The following is a 25,122-nucleotide window of genomic DNA, read 5'->3' as shown; positions in this document are numbered from 1 at the left end:
GAGAGTGTCTCAAGATCAGGTTACTGTCTGAAAAATCTACCTATTTACAGTGATGTGAAGGAGTTTTTGCAATTTATATTTTTTTTTCCTTTAGTGTACCTTTTACTACCTTCCAGTTCTGTCACTTAGCCAGGTGTAAGAATTATCACTCTGAAAGCTTTTATTTGACAGTGAAATAAAGTAGGTATTGAATGCAAACTGAATTTCTCATACCATTTTGTTATGAATAGAAAAAGAGATGAAATTTACTTTAAACTGTGCAGTCAGTAATTATTTTCTTTGTTTCATTTTTTATTACTTTAGACACTTTTCTCACAGATAGCCAACCCCTTTGTATCATCAAACCCAGGTTTTTGTTACATTCACTTGTCCCTGTTATCTTAAGAATCACCAAAAACTACCTCTTCTCTCTTCTTTTAAGGCTTTGATAAAGTGCCTCCCTAGAAAAGGAGTCTTGTATGAACTTAAATTACTTTGTTTTCTTACTGTTACGAAAAATCTTTGCAATCATATATCCTCTAAAATCAATGAAAAATTTGATTTTAGAACATCCCAGATTTTGTCCTTGTATCTAATACTTCAGTAATCAGTTCATGCATGCAGACACACTCATACGCTTTATTACTATTTTGTGATTCTCAGGTTGGGAAAACATGATGAAACATGACTTTAGACTTGCTTTTGTGCATTCAACTTTTATTTGATCATTGTTTTATTTTCTGACAACATCTACATTTATGCCCTGTGAGCAGCTCATAGTCACAGTGATGTATAAAACAAAATCGTCAAGTTTGTTCTGTGTCAATGTATTGAACATTCATGGAATAGTCACTGGATGACAGTAGACTTTGTGTGGTTAAAAAGTCACATTTTTACAGTACCTGGTAATAAAACACCATTTAAAATCAGAGCTCTGTTCTGTACAGTGGTATATGTACATTGAAAAGATGGAAACTGTTCATATCCACATGGCAAGCTTTGAAATGCTGCTTCACCAACTGCAGTTCTCAAGCAGATGTCGGTGTATGGGAAGGGGAAAAGGACCTTTTAGTGCAAATATTCATGCAAATAGACCACTGTGTAACAGCCATAATCAAGTCAGGGAGAATGGAACTCAGATGAGCTAATGGCTCAGATTAGTTAACAGCTCAGATTCATTAACAGGTCTGCTGTGTCCAAATGCGGACAAAACTAAGTACTGTAGAAATCTGAAGACCAGAAAGACTATGTGCAAAGCATATCAGAGGAATATACTTAAAATACAATGGGAAATAATTTTGTAGGCTTGCTTACAAAAAAGTAAAAAATTATACTGCTTCATTTCCTTCATAGAGTAATTATGGTAATCATATTTCTGAAATTCCAGCCTACAAATTCAACAAAATGTAATACATTCAAGAAATCAGAACAGCATGCACTTTCTATCTATTTGATTTTGTGTAATTATTTCAAAATTTGAATGAGAATTTATTAATTCCAACCTTGAGAAAAGTTTTACTTGGGAGAGACCTATAATTATGACATGGGAATACCAGAGAGTAAATCATCACTACAAAAATGCTTTTGTGTGTGAAATAAGCAAAGATGCATCCTGTGTATAAAATAATAGTTTAATCCTAAGGAAAAAAAACTCCCTTCAGTCGATTTGGTTTTGGAGTTCTCATAGAAATGAGAAATGTTTGTCCACTGAAGTACCCTGGAGTGTTTTATAATACAGAATGAGTAAAAATGGGATTTAACTGTGATTGGGGTTTTTTGTTGATTTTTTTTTTCTTCTCCCAGCTACTCTAACAATATCCTAGTTTAAAGGATACAGAGAATGTAAAAATAGGGATTATATTAGATATTCCAAAGATTCAAACCACGGTGTCACTTCATGCCTTAAAAAATAGTAATCCTAGAATTGTAGAATCCCTTAGGTTGGAAAAGACCATTGAGTTTAGACATTAAATCCGATTTCTGTTTGTCTTCAAATGCCAAATTTCATCTGTATGTGGTGTGGGATTGCACTTCACAGTTGTCACTTTTGGGTACAATGCAAATGTTATGGAGGAAGCTTTAAAAGTAACTTGGCTGCAATAAATTATTCTGCTTTCAAGTCTGATTTTTTTTAAATTAGTCTAGAAAATTTGCATACTGTTTTGAGAATTGATCTAAACATGCAGCTCCTCTCCTCATCCTAGACCACCAGCCTAATTCATTACCCTGGGCTGGAACAAATGATTATTTGTTGGGTTTATGCAGTTTTCATCTGGTACTGGAGAGATCTTCCTCTGCTGGACCCGTATCTGAGATCAGTGGTCTGAAGGAATAGATTAATTAATGTAATTAATTGTAATTATATTTTCAAAGTAAAAGATGTGAACAATTTTTCTCCTTTTTTTCCTCTCCTTTTTTTTTTCTTTTTATAGTTTAAATGACTTGGAAGGAAAAGATTAATATAAATCCTGTTGTACATTGGTTGGTTGTCTTTATCAAGGCACTTCATCCAGAAAATCCCTTTCTTTGTGTTACACAGTATGAAAACTCAGGCTTAATGAAAATGCAAAGTCTCTGTCAAGGAGTGTTGTTGTTAAGCCAGGAAGATATCTTTCTTCTTGACCAAACTACCAACTCATCTTTAGGCAAGTAGAGATATCAATGCCCAGGTTGTACAGATTTCAAGATAGGTCAATTTTGAACAAGACACCTTGGATAGTTTTTTAGCTTTTTCCTGTTAAGAAATAAGTATAAATGTAAGCGTAGTTTATAATTAAAACAAAAACCTGTGTATGCAAAACACCTTTAAAAATGTTCTCTAGAAATCTGCTTGTTATTTCAGGAATTTTCTCCTTTGCCACTAAAAAACTGCGAGCACTTATCCAGTGAAATTTGCCTCTTCAGACAGTTTTTTTCTTCTTATGCTGCTGAGTCTCTCTACATCAGTGGGCATAAAGCAAGACTCTTGAGAGCAGGATACAGCCCAGTGCTCTTACAGGAGAAGAAACAGGGGCTATTTGGATAATTAGGGAGGGACACCTGTGCTGTGGTGTGGGAACATGAGTAACAACTCCAAATCTTACTGTCTGAAGTAGAACTGAGCAATTAAAATCTAGTCAGAAAGGATTTGATACAACTTAGCTTGGAGAGAATTTAAACTTCTTTACTAAACTGAAGTGAGGTGGGAGATTTCTACAATTAACCAGATGAGGTGAGGGTGAGCGTTACCCCTCCATGTAACACTCATGTTAATGTTTCATATTCATTACCTCATTCTCAGCTGGTCTTACTAAGATGTTTCAGATGTTCTGCAGCAGGAGACTGGGTTTTAAGAACATAGAACAGTTATCTCAACTGCCATTATTACCCAAGCTCTCTGAAAATTACCTCTTTTGGTAAAATCTGTCTGACACTAAGTCTTTGGTATGACAGGAAAACATGGTAAAAAAAAAAGTTTGAATGACTTCTTCTTCAAACATTTTTTTTTTGTAACTTACATATGTCCTAAATATTTTTGAGTGTTTCTTAGTCTTAAAATTAACTTTAATTTTACTCGTTCAGCTGTTTTCAAAAACAGATGATTTGAATTTTTGGAGTAGTCAAATACTGCTAAACTTTGGGGAGGTGGGGGGGGGAAAAGGACACATATAGTGCCAGAATTAAACCTCCATCAGGCATGTTCTTCTGTTGACCCCAGATCTCTGAACTTGCAGTGTTTGAAAAGGGAAAGCATAACTTCAAACTTGGTTTTAAAAAGTAGTCAGGAATTATGCATATCTTTTGAACTGTGGCCTGTGGTTCTACTGTACAGGCAGAACAAGTTGTCATCTGACGTTGTAGTCATTTAGGGGCAACAAAATGTTTTACTCTAAGTATTTAACTAGGAATGATGAGTATTTCTTAGTGGCTGTGGCCGAGAAAGCCCTGTAACTAATGTTGATCCATTTTAGTCACCCTGACTCCCGTTTGTGTTTCTTCTTGGTGTGAAAACCATCTCCAGCAGAGGCTGCCTTTCTATGGGGTGCATGGATAAGTCATTGTTTTTCTGGATGTTGTTAAGGCCTCTTCCTTTCATTGTCTGTACTCTGCACCTCCTTAGAAGAGTCACCAGAATTGCTTTCATCATTACCATGGCAATAAACTTCCCTACACAGCTCCGGGGGCCGAATCCAAAGGGTTGGAAATATCGTGAAGGGACCTGCACAGAATAACAAGAGGAATAAAATTTAAGACAAGTTTTTTCTTCATAAAAGTAGCCAAAATTATGATGGAGGTTGGTAGTAGGTATATTCTGAAAAACTTGTGGAAATAATTTTTTAGGAGCAATCACTTGTTTCACACTGGACAGCCCTCCCACCCAAGTCAGGCCAAACTACAGACACCAACAGGGGTATGTAATGTTTGAAATGCTCAGGTAGCAGGGATTGCACAGTTAAACAATTTAAGTCTACCTGTGTATTGCAGCCTGTTTGTCCTGTGAAATACAGGGATTTAAGCCCAAGCTGTGAAATGGAGTGAAGCTTTTGCTCTTCAAATGCATTAAAGTTCATTAAAAAGTTTATCAGAAAATGTTCATTATAAAGCTCATAAATAGCTGAAATACAGGCTGATGCCTTATCTAAAGAAAATCATAAGATAATCATAAAGCCATACACCCACTACATTTGTCATTATAAAGGCAATATTCCCAAGAACTAATTTCTCATAAAATGTAATGTTAAAAATTTTATTTGAAATCCAATAGAGAGATAATACTGATAAAATTGTCTTCTGTCCTATCAATTGAAATTTGAAATGCAGGATTCACAGAATTACTGAAGAATACACAAACAGTTTCTGTTACTTTTATTGACACATTAAAAAGAAAGTCTGGCTATAAATAAATTATTTTTTTTCATCTGTGTAGCTTCCTTTTAAAAAAGGAAGATATTAGCTGTGTTCTGATATCCTATTTAACATAAGAATAGAGTAGAAAAGGTTGGCTTATATTAAATCATCTGGAAAAAAGTGTCCTTTTCTCCTTATTCTCAGACTGAGAAAAATGTTTTCTGTTTAAATTTTTTTCAAATAAACCGAGCTGTGTTTTTTGAAAAATGATACGTAAATACAAGTGTTTATCATACAGAGCAAGTACAGCAGCTGGCAGTACAGCACAATGGCAAATGCACAGCCTGGGAAAATGGAAAAATGTTTAGATTCTAACAATGGCATCTTATCATAAATAATGCTGTGGATTGCTATTCACTTAGAGAACTGTGGGAAAATTGAGCCTGCCAGAATAATTATGTGGCAAACAGAATGCATCAAGTCAGATAGAAAATGTGTGGTTAAATATTTGGTCAAGGGGAAATATTTTTAGTAGCAAAATGTACTCATAAAATAAGCAAGACATCCATTTTGATAGAAATACTTAGAATGAAAATAATGGGTGGCAAAATGGAATCCGTTCACAGTGAATAATAATTTCAAAAAACTTCATCACTTGCTCCCTTCTTGAATTTTCTACAGACTTTTTTTCTTGAGCTGTTGTTTTTAATACTGAATAGAGTTTTTTATGGGTAATAAAATAGCAGTTTAGAAATGCTAACCAGGTTGATTGGTGCTCGTTTTTGTGTGGCATACGTGGTACACTTGGATTTTGGATAGGAAATATGTAAAACTTACAGGTGTTTTTCTGGCTTGTTTCTTTGTTTTCTTAACTGTTTCTTCAGCTGTTTTTACTAATAAGTCCATTTTTGGTGTGTCAAAGTGGGTCATCTACTTATTTCTTTGAAACTGAAGTTGCTGTCTGTGTCTCTATTTTGTCCAGTGTCAGGCAACTATGTGAGCCCAGCAAATTTAATTAGGAATTTTTATTCAAAATTATTGTGTCTGGAGAAAACAGCTTTCTATATTATAATTACTTTTTATTTAAAAGGCATTTTGATTGAAAAATATCTGCCTAAAAATAATAATAATAATAATCATGATATATAGGTAACTAGACACTTAGACAAAGGGAAAACAGCCTTATAGTCACAAAGTTCTTGATCAAAGTAAGAGGAAGAGACATTAACAGTAAACAATACCCAATGTTCCATAAGAAATGAGGTAGAAAACTTACATTTTTCTCAAAATTTTCAAGAGAAAACTCATTTGGCTTTGGAAAGAATTCAAGCTTATGCATACGACCGATGTTGAGGATAATATTTGTCCCCTTTTTCACAGGGTATCCATCAATTACATCATCTTGTAAAGCTTTCCTCATGATCAAGTCCACAACTGGCTGGTATCTCATGCTCTCATAAATAAAGTTCTCCACAATTTTTAAGTTTGGCATGTCCTCACTTTGTATGTCTCTGTCACCTTGAGGAATAAAGCAGATGGTGAAGATGTTAGTTGGTTATAAATGTAATAGCTTCATTATAGAAATATCAAAACATTTTTTGAAGATTCTCAAGTTCTGAAATGGTAGGAAAGATCCAACAGCTTTTAAGGAGTTTTATGTAGCCTTAGTTATTCAGGAAATCTGAATAATATTCGTCAGCACAAACTCTATTTTATGATCTCTCACCTTCTTGTTAATACACTGACTCTTTGTTCTCCTTTCTTGTCAGCAACAGAACTCTGAAAGTCCTTCCCTGGCTTTTGTATGAGGGAGCAACAAGACACAAATAAATCTTCCAACAGCTGACAGCAAACAGAATCTGGGAATAGTGTGGAGGTGGGAGATAACTTTGTGAGGACCTTAAATTTTCACCCTGTGATTGGGTTTGGCAGGATGTACAGCTCAGTAGGTTTGCAAGATAAAAGTTTGCTACCCACAGTTGGTCATCTGCTGAAGGAAAAGGTAACAACATTCTACTGCCTTAGAGATGAAGGCTATCAGAAAGAAATAGGGAAAATGAGTAAGCTGAGTACTCAACTCTCATGAGGACAATAAAACAAGGTTTATTGAAAGTACCTTTGAAAAAGAGTAAAGGACTTGTTATGCATTTTCCAGTGTTTAACAGACCAGAAGTAAATCTCTAATAAGAGTGGATGAAATTAGTTTCTATATTAGTTCAGTGTCAGGCTTTGAATGAAGTCTAGAGAAAGGAAAGAATACAAATTTGGAATATCTTGATTGTGTTTTGAATAGTTAGTAATTAGTACTTTGAGAAGACCAATTTGAGATCAAAATGGATGACAGCAGAATATAATTTTAATTTTCTCTAGTCTTTCCCTTCTACGGTCATAGTGAAACTTAGAGAAGTTCTGTATTTTATCACAGAAAAATGTTGGTGATTAGAAGTATTTGAACTGAGTGTCCCCTTTTGCTATTTCAAGGTAAATGGAAAGCAAATTCAATGAAAGTTATGAGGTGAATGCTGATTTCCACTGCTGTTGCTGAGGAGAGAATACAGAACATTCTTTCTAACAGATTATCAATTCTGATGGTTCCTACTTTAATTTGTTTTACAAATTGCACATCTTCTTTCATTTGATCTTGAATAAAATCTTTTCCATATAATGGTAGTTCATGTGTTTTACAGCCAATGCTTCTGTTAGAAGAAAACACTTAAAATTTTCAGCCTTTGAATTATTGAAATTAGATCACTGCAGAAGCAAAATTATAATCCTACATCACTGACTTTGCAGCTCTTGCTTACCCACAACAGTTTCAATTTCTCTCATCATCTCCTCCTCCACTGTGGGGTGCTCTGCAATCAGTATTAGCATAAAGAAGAGTGTCACAGACAGAGTATCAGGAGCAGCAATCATCATCTCCAGCACGCACTGGTTCACATTCTCAGCAGTCAGATCCCCTCTGTTCTGAAAAAAAAATGGAGGTTTTGGAGAAAATGTTGATTGCTGACCTCTGATGCCAATGAAGGTCCCACAGACTGTACAAATTCTTGACAGTCTATCTTATGCTAAATAACATTTGTTTTTCGTCTTTCAGAGAAAAATAGAAAACTCATGTTTTGATGGGTGTGTGTTATCTTACAGAAAAGCAGGAGTTTGTTCTTAGCTCAGATTCTTCTTAGTTTATTGCCTTTCTTCACGGAGTTTGTGAGCTGGCAGAGATTATACAAGACAGGATTTGTATAGCATTTGAAACCTTTGCAAACAAAAGGCAATACATCAAGATAAAATACTGAGGTTAGAGAAAGACTGAAGGACATTCAGGGATAGATATAAGAGTTTCAAGGATCTTATTCAAGCCATGAAATAAATACAACAAGCACCTGATACCAAAATACAAGTATTCATATTTAAATCATTGTTAGGGACTCTAGAGCACCAACTAATTGGCATCCTTTTATGATGACATGACCTTCAGAGAGGTACACAAAGTTTAAGTTGCAAAACCTGTGTTCAGGAGAATGTCAGAAAAATCAGTTGATTTTCAGAAATATTGAGTACGTTTCCAATACCTGTGCAAAAATCAACTGGGATGCAAAATCCATGTGTTCATCCAACTTTTCAACAGTGGAAAGCTTTTGCCGTTTCTGCTCTATTAAGGTTTCCATTGCTCCTTTAAGATCCTTGCTGAAAACAGATGAAATCAATCATATTGACAAATATCTGCAGACTTCTAGTATACTCTAGGGTATGACCAGAAATATAGAGATTATACCAGGAAAAACATCTAAGAATGGCAGAAATTAAGTATTCCTAGGAATGGTTATATGGTTCTCTGTAAAGTAGTAATAATAATAATATATATTTGATATATGGATTTGAAGGCAATTCTTTTTAAAAAAGTATTGTGGAAAGGTTTTGCATAAAGTCTTTAGTTTGCATTTGTTAGAAAATTTTGACTGGGTCTGTAGGGGTAAATGCATTTAAAACTTCAGTCCCCGTAAAGTTCTCAGTATTTATAACATCTTTTATGTATTAGAAAAAGCAAATAGTCCTTTTTGCAAAATTTATCAGAAGAATATTAGAAGTCTTCATATCCTGTGGTGGTTCTTTGCATTACTTTAAGTCCAGCAATCTTTATCTTTTTTCTTTGCGGTAGAAATTTATGAATAAATCCATTTTAATGGGATAGCTTTTGAAATATCAATATTTGCTTGCAGGGGCTTTCTAGTAATAACTGGGCCATAACATTTGGCTATTATTTGCATTACATGATAAAGCAGCAATCAGTGCCATAATAAAACTAGCAAGCAAATGTTAGAGAAGGCAAATCTTGTGTCTAGTTCACAAGAACTGTCAATTGCTTTAGAGGAACCTCCATCTTTCCATTAAAACCTTTACATTATATAGCACTATTGAAACAATTTATTACACATACTTCCTAAGTAGCAATTTCTTTCGTTAGGTGGAATACAAATCCAAAATTAAAAAAAAAAAATGATTACCAGTTCTTTTTAGAGCCAGCCCTCTTTTGGCAAAAGACAGCAAACAAGATCATAAAAATAAAAGAGGCATTTTGTATTTTTGCCAAGAACAAGATGACAAAATGTACTTTTTCCTTAATAAGGAAAAACCCCTTGAAAAGGTTTATCACGCTGAGCACTGAGGTTTAATTCAGAAGTGAGTTGTTGACTCAAATATACACATTGAGAGAACCAACAAATGCCTTTGTGGGATTGTGCCCTGAGTGTGGATGGATTTTCTTGTTCTGATGAGCTGTAACCTACTATTGGACTGTCCTCAGGTAGGCAGCAAGTGTAGCTTCATCCCATATGATACCTTTTCTTTGTCTGAACTGAGCCAGTGATCTTAACTGAGTTTCACATTTAAATTGGCATTAACTAATATTTTGGTGAATAAATTGGGACTGAATAGACAAACACTTGAAACTGTCCCCTGAGATCATCTGCTTGTAGCATCAGTGACAAATCTTGTTCTATCTTGGCTCTGTGGACAGGGGACTTCAGCAACCATCTTGTAGTTTCTAAAAGGCAGAGGAAAGCACCAAGGAATATCTCCTTCATAAGAAAGAAAGAGTCTTATGCAAATGATTTGTAAAACTTTGATACTTACGCTGCATCTTCATATTTCTTGCACAGCCAAGAAATCTTAAAAAATATGTCAGGCTTTAATAAAAGTGCTTGCCAAGCATCAAAGTAATTTTGAATCTTCAATACAATGGCATTTTCTGAAAATGAACATTAACAAAAAAAAGTTAATAGTTAGGGAACACAAATAATTCAGAAAAATTAATAATAAGGTCCTGTTCCCTACTCTAAGTTCATGGGAATTTGATAAACAACTGGTAGGTAATGTTTGTAGCACACTGTAGAAAAGGTGTAATAGATCATTGTGAAAACTCTTGCTAACTAGCTAAAAGGACATATTGGTGTGTCAACCAGAGCCAAATAATCTCCCACAGGAGAGCAGGAGCAGAATGCTTGCGGAATATTGAAATGGGGTAACTTAGACATCCTGATAATATTATTTCTCTCATATGGCTTTGAGGCTGAAGAAATAGCAGAAGACATAAATCTTTAGATGAACTTTTAAAGGCAATAATTTAGTCTGGTGGAAAGGTTTCAGATTCTTTAATGCAGATAATATTGGGATTGTACCAACTCAGTGCATAAAAATCTCTTTAAATGGTACTATTCATTAAGGTGAATGTGACAACCTAATGTATATTTTTTGGTCATACAAAATTCTCTTTTCTAACTAAACCGATAATAAATCATTCTCAGTTAATTATATGGTGATATAAGAGCCTGTTCTTGCTCTGTTTTTTGAAACAATACTTCTGAGTAATGTCAGTGAATTTTCCCTGGGCAAGCACTTTAGATTCATCGTAAGGCATAAAAATAAAGCTTTTAGTACCATCCAAAGGGATCCCAAGAAAAAGCTTGTTAGATGTGTCAAGCATGATCCGTCTCATGAGGTTCAACACGTTGATGTTTCCTAGTTCAGTTGTCACTTCCCCCAGTTTGTCCAGGTGATCCACTGTTGACTCCACACAAATTGCTATCATACGAACCAGACCAGGACCTGACAGAGCTGAAACACACGTGCAAAATTATTAGTTAATTCAAAATACCTTATTTATAACTTCTCAGTTGGTGACAGTGGTGTCAATAAAATGGCAAACGTTATCATGTCAGTGCCTGGTATAAAATCAGTCTGAAACTTAATCAGTCTGAAACTTCTGAAACTGAAACTGGTTTATCATCCTCTGAAAGAAAAATGAAAGCATTTTGAGTTAAAATGGTGATGAACCCAAAGCCAGAACTTTACTTATATCCACGCACTTTGTACCTCACACATTTTATGCCAGGTTTGTGCCATGTCATGCAAAGATACTTGGCATAATTTGGGCAGCCTTTCTGATTGGGAGGGTATCCACAGCCTCAGCTGCACCACAGGCTCTGTGGATGTCCCATCTCGTTTGCTTGCAATGAGACTGAGCAGGGAAGAGAACTTGGGGATTTGTGGGGAGGATGGTGGAGATTTCTCAAATTATAACTCCTGGGTGCTCTGAAACAGCCTTGTACCTGTGCGGCAACCTGCTGGCAACCTGTAATATCACTGGGACATACTGAACCCGGGGAGAAACAGCATTTCAGAGAAGATTGACTGTGCTACAGTGGTACAGTGTGTCAGAACACACTGATTTACCTTTGGTGAAAAAGGGTCGAATTTCCTTCCAGTGTGCTGGGTTGTTATTAAATATGATCCCATTTTCATACATGCCAATGCACTGTAATCCAAGCTTGCTTCCAAATCGAGACACATAATGCCAGTGTTTCATTACGTGGAATACACTTGAGGATCTGGGAGAGGATGAGAAAAAAGCCTGAAACAAACCCACCATTTCATAGATTGTACACAGCATTTTTATTCTGGCATTTTACAGTTTCTCTGAAATGTAGACTTGCATTCTTAATTTAGCAGAAAGTATAATGCTTAACAAGAAATATTCCTTTTACATAGTTAAAAATCTTGATGATAAATACCTTCAGAATTTATATTAGAGCAATAATGTATTCTGTTCAGATTTAAAACTGTTTTTTAGTTAAAATACCAAGATTTTAAACTGAATAGGGTGTATACATAGAAATACGTAGGTATGTTAGATACGCTCAGGCAGTGACCAAAGTCAGACATGTCAGAAGATAAGGTAAAATATTTGATGTGTACTAAATTACATATTTACTGTTGTGGCTAGTAGGTCATTTCCAGACACATACTGAAAGCATAAATATACACAGTTCACTTAAATATGCAGCATCATAATATGCAGATATGTGTGAGATAAATATTCTTAAATAGATATGTAAGGGAAGTCCATGATATGTATAACTCTTTTTACAGCTGGCAAGGTTGATTTGCAGCTGCTGGCAGACAGGTTGTGACCAGCATTGTTGCTTTAAGATACAATTTCCTTTAGAGGGAGCCAGCATTTCAGAAATGGGGATGTGATGAAAACCCAAGGAAACAAAATCCAACAAAAAGAAAGAAAATCAGAAGAGAGATTGAAATGAAACAATGTGCTACTTTCTTTATCAGGTATCATACTCTATGGTCCAAATCCCAGACTTCTTACATGGGTTTGGTATATTTTTTGCATCAGGAAAAGTAAATGTGACTTTTGCTATTGACTGCAGCAGTGCTGGGTTTTCACTACGGTTTTGTCTGACCCAGAGGTAAAGTTAACCTCAAAGGTTTTTTGCATGTCAAGGGACATCATATGTAATTTCCTGAACATAAGAAGATGTTATTAAATTATAACAGCTGTCTCCAGGAAGGAAAAGGTGCAGCAGGCTCATTTTGCTTCCTTCCATCCCACACGTCTCTACGCAGGAGACGGATCACAATGTTTTAAGGGAGGGTTTCATCAAGTGGCCTTGTATAAGCAGATTTTCCTCATGAAACTATTTAATGAAGTCCTCCAAAAGACATTATCTGTTTTAACCAGCACTACAAGTCCTTCCCTCTGCACTAGCATCTCAGTATTAGAACTGATGCTAAAAATTCAGATGTTATTAATGAAAAGAGTACACTTTTGCAGAATTCAGGTTATATTTAGTTTTGCAGTGAATTTATGATCCGCTGAAAACTTTTATTCTACATTCTTTAAAAAAAAGTTGAATACTTGTTTTCTATGTACAGTCAATGATTTTAAGCAAAAAATGTCTGTAGAAAAGTGATGTGTTGACTGTAAAGTCTGATGCAGCTCTGGCATTTTTTGTCAGCACTCCTGGTTTGTTTCTGATGAATTGGTAGCACAGACAGTGAAAGGCAGGAGTACGAATTTGGAGTATTTTCAAAGCATTATCAAAACATTTCACTGCAATTTTCAATATGTATGTAGGATAGGAATGTAAATAGTTTTCCTGTCATGATTACCTTTTTCTGCAGAGGTTAAAATACAGATAAAGCTGACTTGCATCACATGGCAAATTCTGTGATAGTTCTCTGTGTCTTTCAAAAGCTTTTACACAGTGGAAGCTGAGTAAGGGTTGACTGATATTGCTAATAAAAAGTTGTGATTCTTTATCAATTACACATGGTAAACAATTTACCCCTCTTTTTTTTCTTTTCTTTTTCATGGTATAACTCATAAGCATCCAGAAGATCCAAGAAGAAAGCAAATATCCACTGGAGCTAATGAAATGATAGGCTACAGTGTAACATGATGTTTAATATTGTGTATAATTGAAGCCTATGAATAATCCCATTAATCGGAGTTGAATTACTCATAATCCTATAAAGCTGCATTTGCTTAATTAAAGCATTGAATTGAAGCCATAACCTTCAAGCATTACTTCCACTTTAAGGAGAAATAGGAACACAGGAAACTAAAATTTGACTTAATCCCTCATTGCAGTCAGTCTATGTTCCTGAACAGAAAGTAATCCTCATATTAAATTGAATAGTAAAATAGTAAATGAATTTTAGGACTGATCCGCAGTGCTTAATCTTCCTTTCCACAAAAAATTTAAGAGAATTCACCAAAATTCCAATAGCACAGTTGTTAAAGAAACAAAAGATTAGGAAAGCATCTGTGAATATCAGGAAGTAAAAGGTTTGTGTTAGGATAAATTTTGAAAATAATAACATCAGTTCAACTTTAGAAAAAAGTAGCGAAGAGCTTGCAAAAATATGAGAAAGCTTTTCAAGTTATTAAGGATAGAAAGTAGAGGATTTACTTGCTAATTATAAATGTTTCTTCACCGCTGATCCAAACTCTCACAAAGTCTCCATATGTCTTATTGTAGTAGTTGCAGGCATTACCTACTCCCATCCAGAGGAATCTCCCATGAGAAATGAGGGGGCCGATTCCCATGCAGTATCCTGGCCCTAAGGAACACGGTAAGAAAGGTTTGGTCTCAGCTGACAAGAAAATATCCCTGAGCATCACCCTTTTGAAAGGAGCCTTTGAACGTGGCTGTCACAGCCTGCATTGGGCAGGTCACACAAACAATCCTGTTCTGAAACTGTCTGAGGAACTTTGCACCTACATAGGTGAAGGCTCCCTTAATACCTGTGGAAGTCTGGAGTGTTTTCAGTGTACCACAAGTGACAGGCACTTCTTCCTTGTACAACTCCTAGCTGTTCTTTTTAAAGATACGTTTGGAGGGACGACAGAAAGAAGAAATGATCTAGAAAAGATGCATGTGATACATTAATTTGTGATTTTAACAAATCCGTTGTGTGATCTTGACTGAATTTTGTCTAGAAGTGTCACAGTAACACCTACAAAAGTCAGTGTCCTTTTGGTGTAACTAAATGTAGTTGTTATATTTCTTAAACTAAAGTGAGAAGAGATATTTAAAGGAAAGAGTACTTTACTGTTGTGAACTTATGAAAACGTGCTGAAGTAGGAACTAAGAATGGACTAATAAGCATTTAATCAACAAAGTTCTCAACTAAATCATTCCACTGCAATTCAGCAACAAATTTCTCTATTACAACAAAAAGGACAAAGTGGAGACAGCAAGAGAAAATTTGTCCCTAATTACCTTTAAAAGGAAGTTTCCTTCTTCAGGGAAAGCTATATTTGCTCCTTTGGTCTGTAAAATATGAATCTGACTCCATAAAAAACCTCAAGTACTTACAAAGATTTGTATACTGTTTAAAAATTTTAAAAGTTGCTTATGGTTTCACTGTTTACTAATAGGAATTGCAGACCCCAGATTATTTAAATACCTGAAAACTTGGAGCATATTAACTTAGTTCTATCTTCTTGTAGGTGCAATCAAACATTCAAATAGAATGTACAACCTTCTGTGAATACTTTCTCCTCGAATGGTCTTTGCTAAGGGTCTTTTCTCGGAATTTGATTCAGGAATCACTGATCTGCTTTAGGGTTATTCCTGTCAAACACCTTTGGGAGATGTGTGCACTGTTCTCATTCATGCAGAAGGTGATTGCATTACATCTGATGAAAAATAAATTGATGCAGTGATTTCTACCATGAGCCCCCAAAATATTACAGAAGGGAAAGGGAAACCATTTGATGTTGTTCTGTTCTGGAGGACCTTCAGTGCTAAACATAGAGAAAAAAATTGACAACCTACTAAAATCCGAATAATTTCCTAGATAATAGTTTTTGTAGTAAAAACAATTTAGAAAGATTTAAACTTTAAAACATGTAGAAAGTCATTTATAATGTACATGAAAATATGAACAACTACAGTTTGTAGAATGTTATTATATCTTTCTAGCATACACACAATAAAGATGAAAACTAAATGTCATATACTTAGATGGCCAAGCCAGGGTTATTATGGAGGCTCTGAGGTTAGAATGAGCCTGATTTCTTTTATCAGTTATTTAAAAAATTTGTATTATTTAAACTGGCTCATAATAAATTCTGTTGTCATACAATCATTATTCACCATTACTTTCCCACTTAAATTTGAGAAACAAACAAAAATTACTCTGGCAGCTTTTAGGTGGCACTACAGCTAAAATTAATTCACCTGGTATCGATGAAGTTTCTTCATGATTCCATATGAGAAACAGAAAGCACATGAGAAGGAGTATGGGCACTGTGGCCACTGGCATCGTATCTTGAACAAGGCTGGTGATGTTGTAGTGCATTGGATTCAGAGTTTCCAGGACCATCTTTTCCAAGAGATTCTGCTTTGCTTCAGAGAGAGAGGGGAAAGAGACAGAGGTTGTCAACGCTCAGATGTATTCAGTTTTAGTAGGTACCTCTCAACCCCTTTGTAGTTCTTATAAATGAGCAAATTAGCTCTTGACGTAGCTTTATTTTATAATGAGAGTGACTGCTGGGACTGCTTGCCAGGACAGGCTTCATCACCAGCCAAAGCAGACATGTAGCAGACACTCTTTTTGCTTGGGAATAACAAAGATTTTCTGACCTTGATGTTGAAGCATAGTTTTGGATACTTTGGCTGACAGACTTTTTATCTCTGATGTTGACTTGGCTGACCAATACTGAGGTTCACTCCTCTCAAATTTCTAACCAAAACACAAGAAATTAAACTTTCAGCACATGTGGAAGCACTGAATGAGTTCACTTGAAAGTTTTTGTCTCTGTTACTTAGCTGCTTCTATTCTTGTAGGCCTGTAGTGCCAGAGTTCTTTAATTTAGAGAATAACTATGGTAGTTTTTAATGATGCAGATAAACCTCATGTTTTTGTTTGAAACATGTATTACACGTTGGGGGTTGTGTTTGTTTTGGGGGTTTTTTGTTTGTCTTTTTGTTTGTTGGGGTTTTTTTATCAACCTTTGAGTGTAATGTATTGCATTTCTTCATGGTTCATCTGCTAAGTACTTTGACAAATGTAGTATATGCCGTAACAAACAGGATCATAGATTGTTACCATATTTTTCCTTAAACAGGAACCAGTACTTGGCACAGGAAAGGAAATCCAAGAAAATGGACAAGTCTGTTATGCATAGAGGGAGTAGAAGGATTCATTCAAAGTTGTTTTGCATCTTTTTGTCTTAAATCAAAAAATATAAGAGGTGATTTTACCTGATAAGGAAGAAGTTATTCTGTGAGTGAGAATTCGTAGCGACAGAAAGATACTGTTTGCGTCTGCCCAGTATTTTATTAATAAAACAGCTACCCTGACAAGAACTGATTTGTTTTGTTTCTTTCTGCAACTACATTTCAAAATTGAAGGATTGTATTTACTTAACAGGAAGCTTTTTGATACAGTTTACTTTCAGCAAGTGCTTTCTTGTTTGTCTTGCACTTTGGTCTCAGGTTGCAGAAAAGATTACACTTGCTTTGTAGCGACCATCCCTGCTATAATTACATTAAACTAAGCCAAGAATGTGAGAGATGTTTTCTAGATAGTAAGGAGACTGTTTATGGTCGAAGCAGACAAGGTATTGAGTACAGGTAAAACTCTGGGGAGGGGAGCAAGCAGTGGCTTGAAACCTGCAGGTGAATGCCATGCTCCAGTGTTTTGGATGATTGCTGTGCCAGGTTCCTGGGATTGCTGTGATCCAAAATTACCCATCTACCAGATGACCTTTTAGAAACATCATGCTATTCCAATACCTAGCACTGCTTCTCTTCTGGGAGTGTTCCTGTACATCTCGTACATATCCAGCTGTTATACTGTCTTGCATGTTGTGAAAAAAAGGGTTTGTAATGAAAAGTATTTTTTATCATGTAGTGGTGTTTATTAGTTTAGATTTCCTTGAATGCTATTTATGATCACAAAAAACCCCATACCTGCATATATATGTAAATACTTTTATCAGCTTCAGTCTCTTTCCCTGTTATGAGCTTACAGCATTACAGAAGGAAATAACTACATTTAGAGCATAGTTTCACTTTTTTCTTGCTTTTTCTCTGGATCACCTTCATCTCTGTACTCCACTGACACAAACGGGCTCTGATGTGCACTGTTTTTTTGTTTTGGTTTTTTTTTCATCTCCAAGAGTCTGTTGTGTGTACAGTAGTTTCTCTGCCTCCTATTCCCTATGAAGAGAAGTATGTAGTTGGTTATGCATTTGGGTGCTATGAAATAAACCAATTTCATTCCTCCAAATGTGCATCTGTCAATATTATATCCGTAGGTGGAGCTCTGCCAGAGGTCAAGGCCCTGATATGTTTGCATGGTGTACTTTGCAAGCATGAGACTCCCCCTTTTATTTTCTGAAAATCAACCCTGAGTTTTGATCTTGCTCAGTTCTTAGTTATTCACAGCTGAAGCTTATCTTTGTTTTGACAGAGACATGGAGGCAGGTTTCTGTCTTTTCAAAACATACTGATAGGAATGGATTGAGTTTTAGGATCTAGATTGTCCCAACTTCATAATTTTAGTAAAAGAATTTTTCTTTTTTCTGTGGTATGTCCAATACATCAGTGTGCACCTTGCTGTTACATTTATAAGTTTTATACCCTGGATTGTGCTCTCACGTAGCTAAAAGAATTAAAGGCAATGAAATAAATTTGATTCCTTTTTATACTCTTGAAATGATCTGACAAAATCTTATTTTTAGTCAAAGTGGCTTCTCAAGGTCTTAAAACAAACAGTTTACACTTCCTGTACTGAGAATTTCTTTGCTTCATTTCTGTGAGTATGATCCAAGCAGAGTTTCAGGGTTTGCACTTGGACTGTTTTTTTTTTTTTTGTTTCAGAAGTACATTGGATCAGGAAAAATTCATTTAAATATATTTCAACTGAACTGCTTGTCCTACTTGTACCCATTGTATTTTTTAGGAATTGTCCATGATTGTAAGTCACTCCTAATAAAAACTCAGCCAAATAAATTTTTATAGTAAGTAGTCCCTGAGTAGACTGAAAAAGTTTAGAAACAGAGCAAAGGTAGAATGCCCATTGTGCAGGAAAGAAGTTTTCACCACTCTTGCTAATTTTGTGTTGAAATCTTCTATAGGTCACTTCCTTTCCTTGCAGCTGATGGAGATGTGTGCCAGATCAGAAGGATTTATTGGTTCAGATTGTTACTTACATGGTAGAAAAAGGATGGGGCAAAAAGAAAAGCTTTTAAAATCCCACTATTGAGTGTGGGAAAAGAGATTTATAATAAGAAAGTTCTTTAGTGACAAAATAGATGATTGCTTGTCTGCCCTGACAATACTCACGGACCTTAACAGCTGGGGAACCATCTGCCAGCAGAGGGCCCTTTGGATTACTGATTTTTAAGTCTTGACTGTAAAACCCTAGGAGAATGTAGGTTCTGTTATTGCTAAAGGTGACATGAGGAATGACGACAAGGTCCACAGTAAAGAGAAAAACCCATATATCTAAGGGACAGATGTATTGACTCCTCTTAGTCCAGTTAGAGCTTTGTAGTTAATGACTCTCTCAGTAAAAGAGCAAATTCATAGAATCATATTATAGAATTGGAGCTGAAAATCTCTGACAATTTTGAGAAGGAGGAGATCATACAACTGTTGAAGAACCATTCTTGTGTCCTGGAGTTCTTTCCTTTGTAGTGGTTCATCTGTCAGGAGAGACATGGAGAAAAAAAATCTACTCCTTTTTATAAATTCCCAAATATTAGTGACCAGTATTAGCAGCATCTGGAGCAACTGATCTAGGTTTAAACAGTTTGGAAAATAAATAGACTTATTTCACACAATAATAATAATAATAATAGTAATAATAATAATAAATGTTGGCTTATATAAGACCAGTAATTCTTTATTTTTCCCAGTCAAATGTTGTAGCCTTTCCTTTCTTTCTAGAAGCTGATTCTTCATATTGCCTGCTTCCACTCAAACGTTTAAGATTGACGGTTTCATGCAGACTGTGAAAGTTCAACCTTCTACATGTAAGTGTGCAGAGGGATTTTGTTGTGGGTTTCACAACTAGAAGGCTTGGTCAGGCAAAAAACTAGTGGTTTTCTTGTATTTGTCCTGTGGGTGCTGCCTGAAGGTGCAGTGGCTTGTGGTGTCTGCACTGGTGTTTCTGTGTGCACCAGTAGTGTGCTTTGACAGGAAACCTGCAGATTATCCCCACTCCCACACTTCAGTAGGTATCCCAGAGCAATTTCAGAGCACACAAACTGGGGGATTTTTGGGTGGAAGTAGCTCATGGCGTGATGATGGGTTCATACACACCAGCTTTTAATGGGGATTCAAATTACAAAACCTGTTTAGATCTATATTGAACTCCCATGAAATGTGTACAATGGAGAAAGTGGATCATCACCAACTGTTTTGTTTTACAGATCTGCTCCCTTTTTACCACTATGTTTGCCAATGTTGATATAGACTAACAGGAAAACAGTACCTTTGAAAAATTAGTTTAGTTTAATTAGTTCTAGGCATATAAGTATCTTGCTGTATTGGGATTATAACATTTATCACAGGATGAGAACTGTCTGATTCTTAGCTGCATGTCAGACCTCTTCCACAGAGCTCATGCTGAAGGAGTTTCACACAATTACTTCTAAGTTGCCTTTAAATTGTGGATTTTATTGCAAAGTCAGAAATTCTTTTCCCACCTGTTGAATATGTGGAACTACTGCAAAATTTGTTTGCATTTGCATTGAATCTATTATAAGAACAATTTTAAAAAGTCAAATAATCTATGGGGTTTTTTTTGTGTGTTTACATTCCTTTCAAAGAATTAATTTGAAGTGGATAATTATCATCAGGTGTAAAACATACGTCACATCCTTGATAGAATGATTGTCTTGCCTTGAAAGCCTGTGGGGTTTTAAGTTGAGAACACCTCAGAAGCCTTTTCTAAACTTAAGAGTGCTTAGCATTCCTTATAAACTGAGCAGTAAAATTACTTTGTAAGCATCAGAGTGCATGTTTGTTTGCTACCTGGTGTTCTGTGGTCTCTTCTAATGCTGTAATTCTCTCAGCACGCAATGGGGATGTCACAGAGAGCTTTCCATCACAATTTATTGCTTATCTGATATTGCATTATGCTTGTGATGTTTTTTTTTCTTGGATTTGTAATATTTTTTCTTAATTATTTTTCACTTGCTTTGAATCTGTGTTTTAGTGACCTTATCCTTTGCTCCAGGTGGCATCTGTCACATTATATACGGGTTCATTTGCAATCACAGTGTGCAGAGCAGCCTTTTGAAAGTTAGGTGTTTATATTACTCTGTTGCTGGAAGCACTCTGGCTTGTAGTTTAGGTCTATTTTCTACTTTCAACTCAATCTTCTGCAACTCAAAGGAAAAATAAATATGGTAAAATGGGAAAATTAGGGAATAAATCTCTTTTTCAACCATTTTTAGATTTGGAGTCAGTGGGTTGGAATTTGTGTAGTTGTAGAGCTCTATCACATCTAATTACTATGGAAATGTATTCTAGCAGTGTTGAATGGTTATTATAGCCTTGTGGAATAATCCTGTACCACTTGATTACTATGAAATCTAATCTAAATAGTACTTACAAATTTATCTGTTGTTTAGGTTAGAGGAGGGAAGGAAGAGGTGACAGCTTTCAGCAGAAGCTTGGAAGTGGGGATGTAGTTATGATTATCCTGGCAATCTAAAGGGGCTCTTGGCAAGTGAAGGAGGAGGTGGGAGCCTAATATTGTGTCAGAGGGCAATTGAAACAAAAATGCAGAACATGTCCATGGTTTTGTGGTGTTGAAAAAATGTGTATACCATGAGATAAGAAAGATTGTTACATTTGATGTCTCTGCTAATTTGCAATTGTGGTTTTCTTCATTTTAGTGAGCCTTCTTGTGACAGTATTACTTTGTCTCTCAGCTGACCAGGATCTATCCCTACAGGATGCTTCTCTGAGTTTTTAAGTTCTATCAGCTGCCTTTAGTAGCACTTACAAAGTGCTGCTGCATTGTTACATGTTGGTGGTGGCTACCACTGTATCTGCTTCAGTGTCCAAAACACTTGATTTCTTGTCACCCCTTTGACTCCAAGTGTACAGTGAGTTTCAAGGTGCAGAGAAATTTGGAGTTGCAGAACTGTCGTAAACATTGACACTCCTGTTGTCTGGAGTCAGTTTGGTCAATTAGTTTTCTTAGCATCACTTGTACTATCATGTGAGTGGGACCTCGCTGGTCAATGCAGAATAAACTCTTTGCCAGGGAAACAAACACATAAAAAATATCTTCTATAGGTGTAAGACTCCATTTGAATATTACTATTTGTTTGGATAACTGTAGTAAAGGCAGTGCCTCTTTTTTTGTGATTTACATAGTGGTTGATGTGTGATTTGGAAAAACCACTTGCCAGTTTTAGTGCCTTTCACAAGAAGTCTCATTGCTGCTTAGAAACTACCATAATGTTCATGAAAAGTATTATCTACATTAGATGGTAAAGGGGTTTCATCTGAAACATTTCATCTCCTGAAGCAGCACAGGTATGTCAGTGCTCGAGAGCCTCAGAAAGAGCTGTGGAGATAAGCAAACTTCTGCAGTATTGGTAAGACTGGATTTTACTGCCTGTCTACCTCAAAGTTTCCTTAAAACACCATAAGATCTAATTAACTCAAAACTAACTAGTTTTGGAAAGAAATTTCTCTCTAATCTGCTTTTTATCAGACACCCGTGTGACCGTGGCAAAGCAGACCTATATGAGGAGGGTTTTCTGTGTGTGGCTGCTATCAGTTTCTATTGCTACTGGGTAGGGGGTTTTGTTTCTGATTTATCAAGTAAAAGGCAGCTCTCTCTACCATGATTATGTCTCTGCTATTGTACTTTTATTGCTAGCAAATACCTTGATCAATTGAAGCAACAATTTAGTTGACACAGAAGGGATGACTCTCTAAGAAATATAAATTAATTGTTTTCAAGTATTATGTAAGATATTTAATATCAATTATTCTATCAAAGTATGTAAAATTGATTCTTAAGAAAAATGTGTCTGGGTATTTGAAAAAACAAGACTAAGGAAGAATGCATGACTACTCTCTGACCATTCTCCCTGCAAATGACTTCATTAACCAGAAATAATTGTTAACTGAGATACAGTAGCTGAAAGAAAGGTAACACTTTCCTACAGCAAGCACCAACTGAGAGAGATCAAGCTATGATAGAATAAAAAACTTCTCCAAGTCAGTTCCAGACTTGTTTTACATGATGACCTTTTTTTGACCTCACTTACAATCCATTACAATCCTGTGATAATGAGGCTTGGAAATGTTGGCTTGTCCAAATTCACTCACTTTCCAACCAGTTCTACATTACTATGCAGCAGCAACTGGCAGTGTCCATCCCATGATATGTATTCTACCCTAACTTTGTTGTGATACACATCAACAAAATTTTGAGAGTCAAAAGAATTAAATCAGAGACCACAGAAACAATGAACAGGTTTGGGTTTTTAATCGGGGAGTTTGTATCTATAAAAACTAAAGTGATTTAGTATTTCTTAATGTAATATAAACAGTTTGAAAGGTTGAATGAAGTGAACACTTTCTAAGGATGACTATTCTGCAAGAACATTGTGCTATTTTTTCTTAAAATAAAACTTTGTAGAATACTTACAAAATACATAACATTACTCTTGTTTTAATACCAAGAATTTGGCTGAAGACCTGCAGATTTTCTACTAAAAAAAAAAAAATTCTCTTTAAATAGTGACAGCATGTAATTTACGCAAAGATAATTACAGTAACTCAGATTAAAGCAGCTCCAGAAGGTGCACTTCCCACTCAGAAGCAAAATAAAAACCATTTATGTACTGTCCCACTCATACTGTTTGAAGAAAAATGCTATAATATGAATTGAAAATTTACCTGTGTCTTCTTGTTACTTCTGGATTTTTACCGGTGGAGAGTGCTATCCTTGTTACTGATGTGCTCCTTTTAAAGATCTGAATAGGTTTTCTGGTGATCACTCTCTGTAGCATCTTTTATGCAGGTGCTTCTTGTTGCTAAGAGATCAGTTGCTTAGAGATGGAAGTTTGTTTATTGTAATAGATCAGGGGCTGTTGCTTTGAAAAGAAAATTTTGTAATTTTACCTCTACATCTCAATGTGTCTGCTGCAAAATAGCCAGTGATAGACACACATACCTAATGCTGATGAGAACTGTGACTGGAGAGTAAAACAGAAAAGTAAACAAAGTTTATAATTACATTTGTTGCCTCTGAACAAGGAAAGAGATTTGTCATTTAACTGGAGGTGCAACTAGCAGAAATTATATTAATTCTTTGCTTAGCATATTTAAATGTATTTTTAATTTCCAACAACAAGGAAGTCCAAAAGTTTTATTCTAAAATTGGGATGATAAAGTTGTCAATTACGTTGTAAGATAGAATCCTGCACTGACACAGGGAAGGACTAATTGACTATCCTTTTGTGCTGTTTCTTTTATGTTCCCAGTTGGTTTGATAATATAGTCATTCAGAATGACTATACTAAACTAATAATGACTAAACTGTAGTCATTCAGAGTGACTAATGACTAAACTAAAGGCTGTTTTCTCTGCTTTGTGATGCCTCTGGTGTTTTTTGCTCTAGCTTTGGGCAACTAACAAACTTAACTTATGAAAATACAATTGTTTTCAAGAACCGCATTAAATGATTACAGGAAACATTAAAGTAATGACCAAAGACCTATAGGAAAAGGTGTTGATGTTATTAAAAGAGGAGACTAACACAGAAGTATGAATAAGGTACCTGTGCCTGTTACTTCCTGGTTTGAAGCACCAAGACAAATCCAAATTGTTTCAATGTCTGTTATGGGAAATCCTTAGCTGGTTCAGATGCCTCTTCTATAAATTTACTCCTGTGAGTCCAAACAGTCTGTTTTGTGAAATAGGTCAAAATCATCTTTTTTTTGCTTAGTACTCTCAAGTTTAGAAAATTGAGTCCCTCAATTCTGTTTTCAGCAAGGCTGTGTTACATCCTCTGGCAATAAGACACGGGGCTTCCTTGTCTCTCACTGTCAGGACACAAATGTAAAAGATTTCTGTAAAATGTTTTCATTCTTCTTTTTCTGAATTCACTCAAGGCTTTAGCATTAGCATGTAAAAAGAATGAATGAAACAAATTAGAACAGTGTTAATAAGAAAACCCATCTAATGGGGAAAAATGTCTTGCATTTAGGGAACTATGATCTCACTTGGAGCAGAAGGTAATTAAGGTTATGTACAATAGTTCTAGTGATGGAATATTTTTAACTTGGGGAAGGATGGAAGAGCCCTAGAATTTTATTGAATGTGAAATCTCTTTTGAGAAGCCTTTCTTTAATTAATAAAATAAATTAATTAAATAAGTTTGGGGAGAAAAAGGACCGAATTCATGCAGAAATTCTTGTGGCATTACTGCAACCCTGCTGAAGAGACACAGCTTACACAACCACAA

At 35.5% G+C, this 25,122-nt stretch overlaps 2 protein-coding genes across 2 annotated transcripts in view; one reads left to right on the top strand and one right to left on the bottom strand.

Annotated features, from left to right (window-relative positions):
* Positions 1–679: 679 nt before the first annotated feature.
* LOC113947533 (aromatase) lies at positions 680–23,684 on the bottom strand. The gene is made up of 10 exons (XM_027644174.1): positions 23,553–23,684; positions 15,849–16,016; positions 14,073–14,223; positions 11,539–11,693; positions 10,744–10,920; positions 9,940–10,054; positions 8,379–8,493; positions 7,611–7,773; positions 6,083–6,324; positions 680–4,177 (listed from the first exon to the last, which is right to left on the bottom strand). The coding sequence occupies exons 2-10, from the start codon at positions 15,991–15,993 to the stop codon at positions 3,926–3,928; spliced, it is 1,515 nt and encodes a 504-aa protein (XP_027499975.1). The 5' UTR covers positions 15,994–16,016; positions 23,553–23,684; the 3' UTR covers positions 680–3,925.
* Positions 22,212–25,122, top strand: part of GLDN (gliomedin) — a 37,875-nt gene continuing 34,964 nt past the window's right edge. Inside the window, exon 1 of the mRNA XM_027644176.1 lies at positions 22,212–22,237. The gene's annotated coding sequence lies outside the window, so the exon portion shown is untranslated. The remainder of the gene's footprint in view (positions 22,238–25,122) is intronic.

This window comes from Corapipo altera, unplaced genomic scaffold (genome assembly GCF_003945725.1).
Source record: "Corapipo altera isolate COAL_440 unplaced genomic scaffold, ASM394572v1 50, whole genome shotgun sequence".
NCBI lineage: Eukaryota > Metazoa > Chordata > Aves > Passeriformes > Pipridae > Corapipo > Corapipo altera.
Note: the sequence above shows the minus strand (reverse complement) of the source record. Positions and strands in the feature narration are given on the sequence as shown.

Bases quoted from the DNA above. Each gene is read 5' to 3' on its own strand.
- LOC113947533 (XM_027644174.1), bottom strand. From the start codon at position 15,993: ATGGTCCTGGAAACTCTGAATCCAATGCACTACAACATCACCAGCCTT. The intron at 14,224-15,848 runs GTGAATTAATTT...CGTGTTCCTTAG, and splicing joins AGAAACTTCATCGATACCAG to GGCCAGGATACTGCATGGGA. The intron at 10,055-10,743 runs GTACTAAAAGCT...GTTCATTTTCAG, and splicing joins TCTTGGGATCCCTTTGGATG to AAAATGCCATTGTATTGAAG.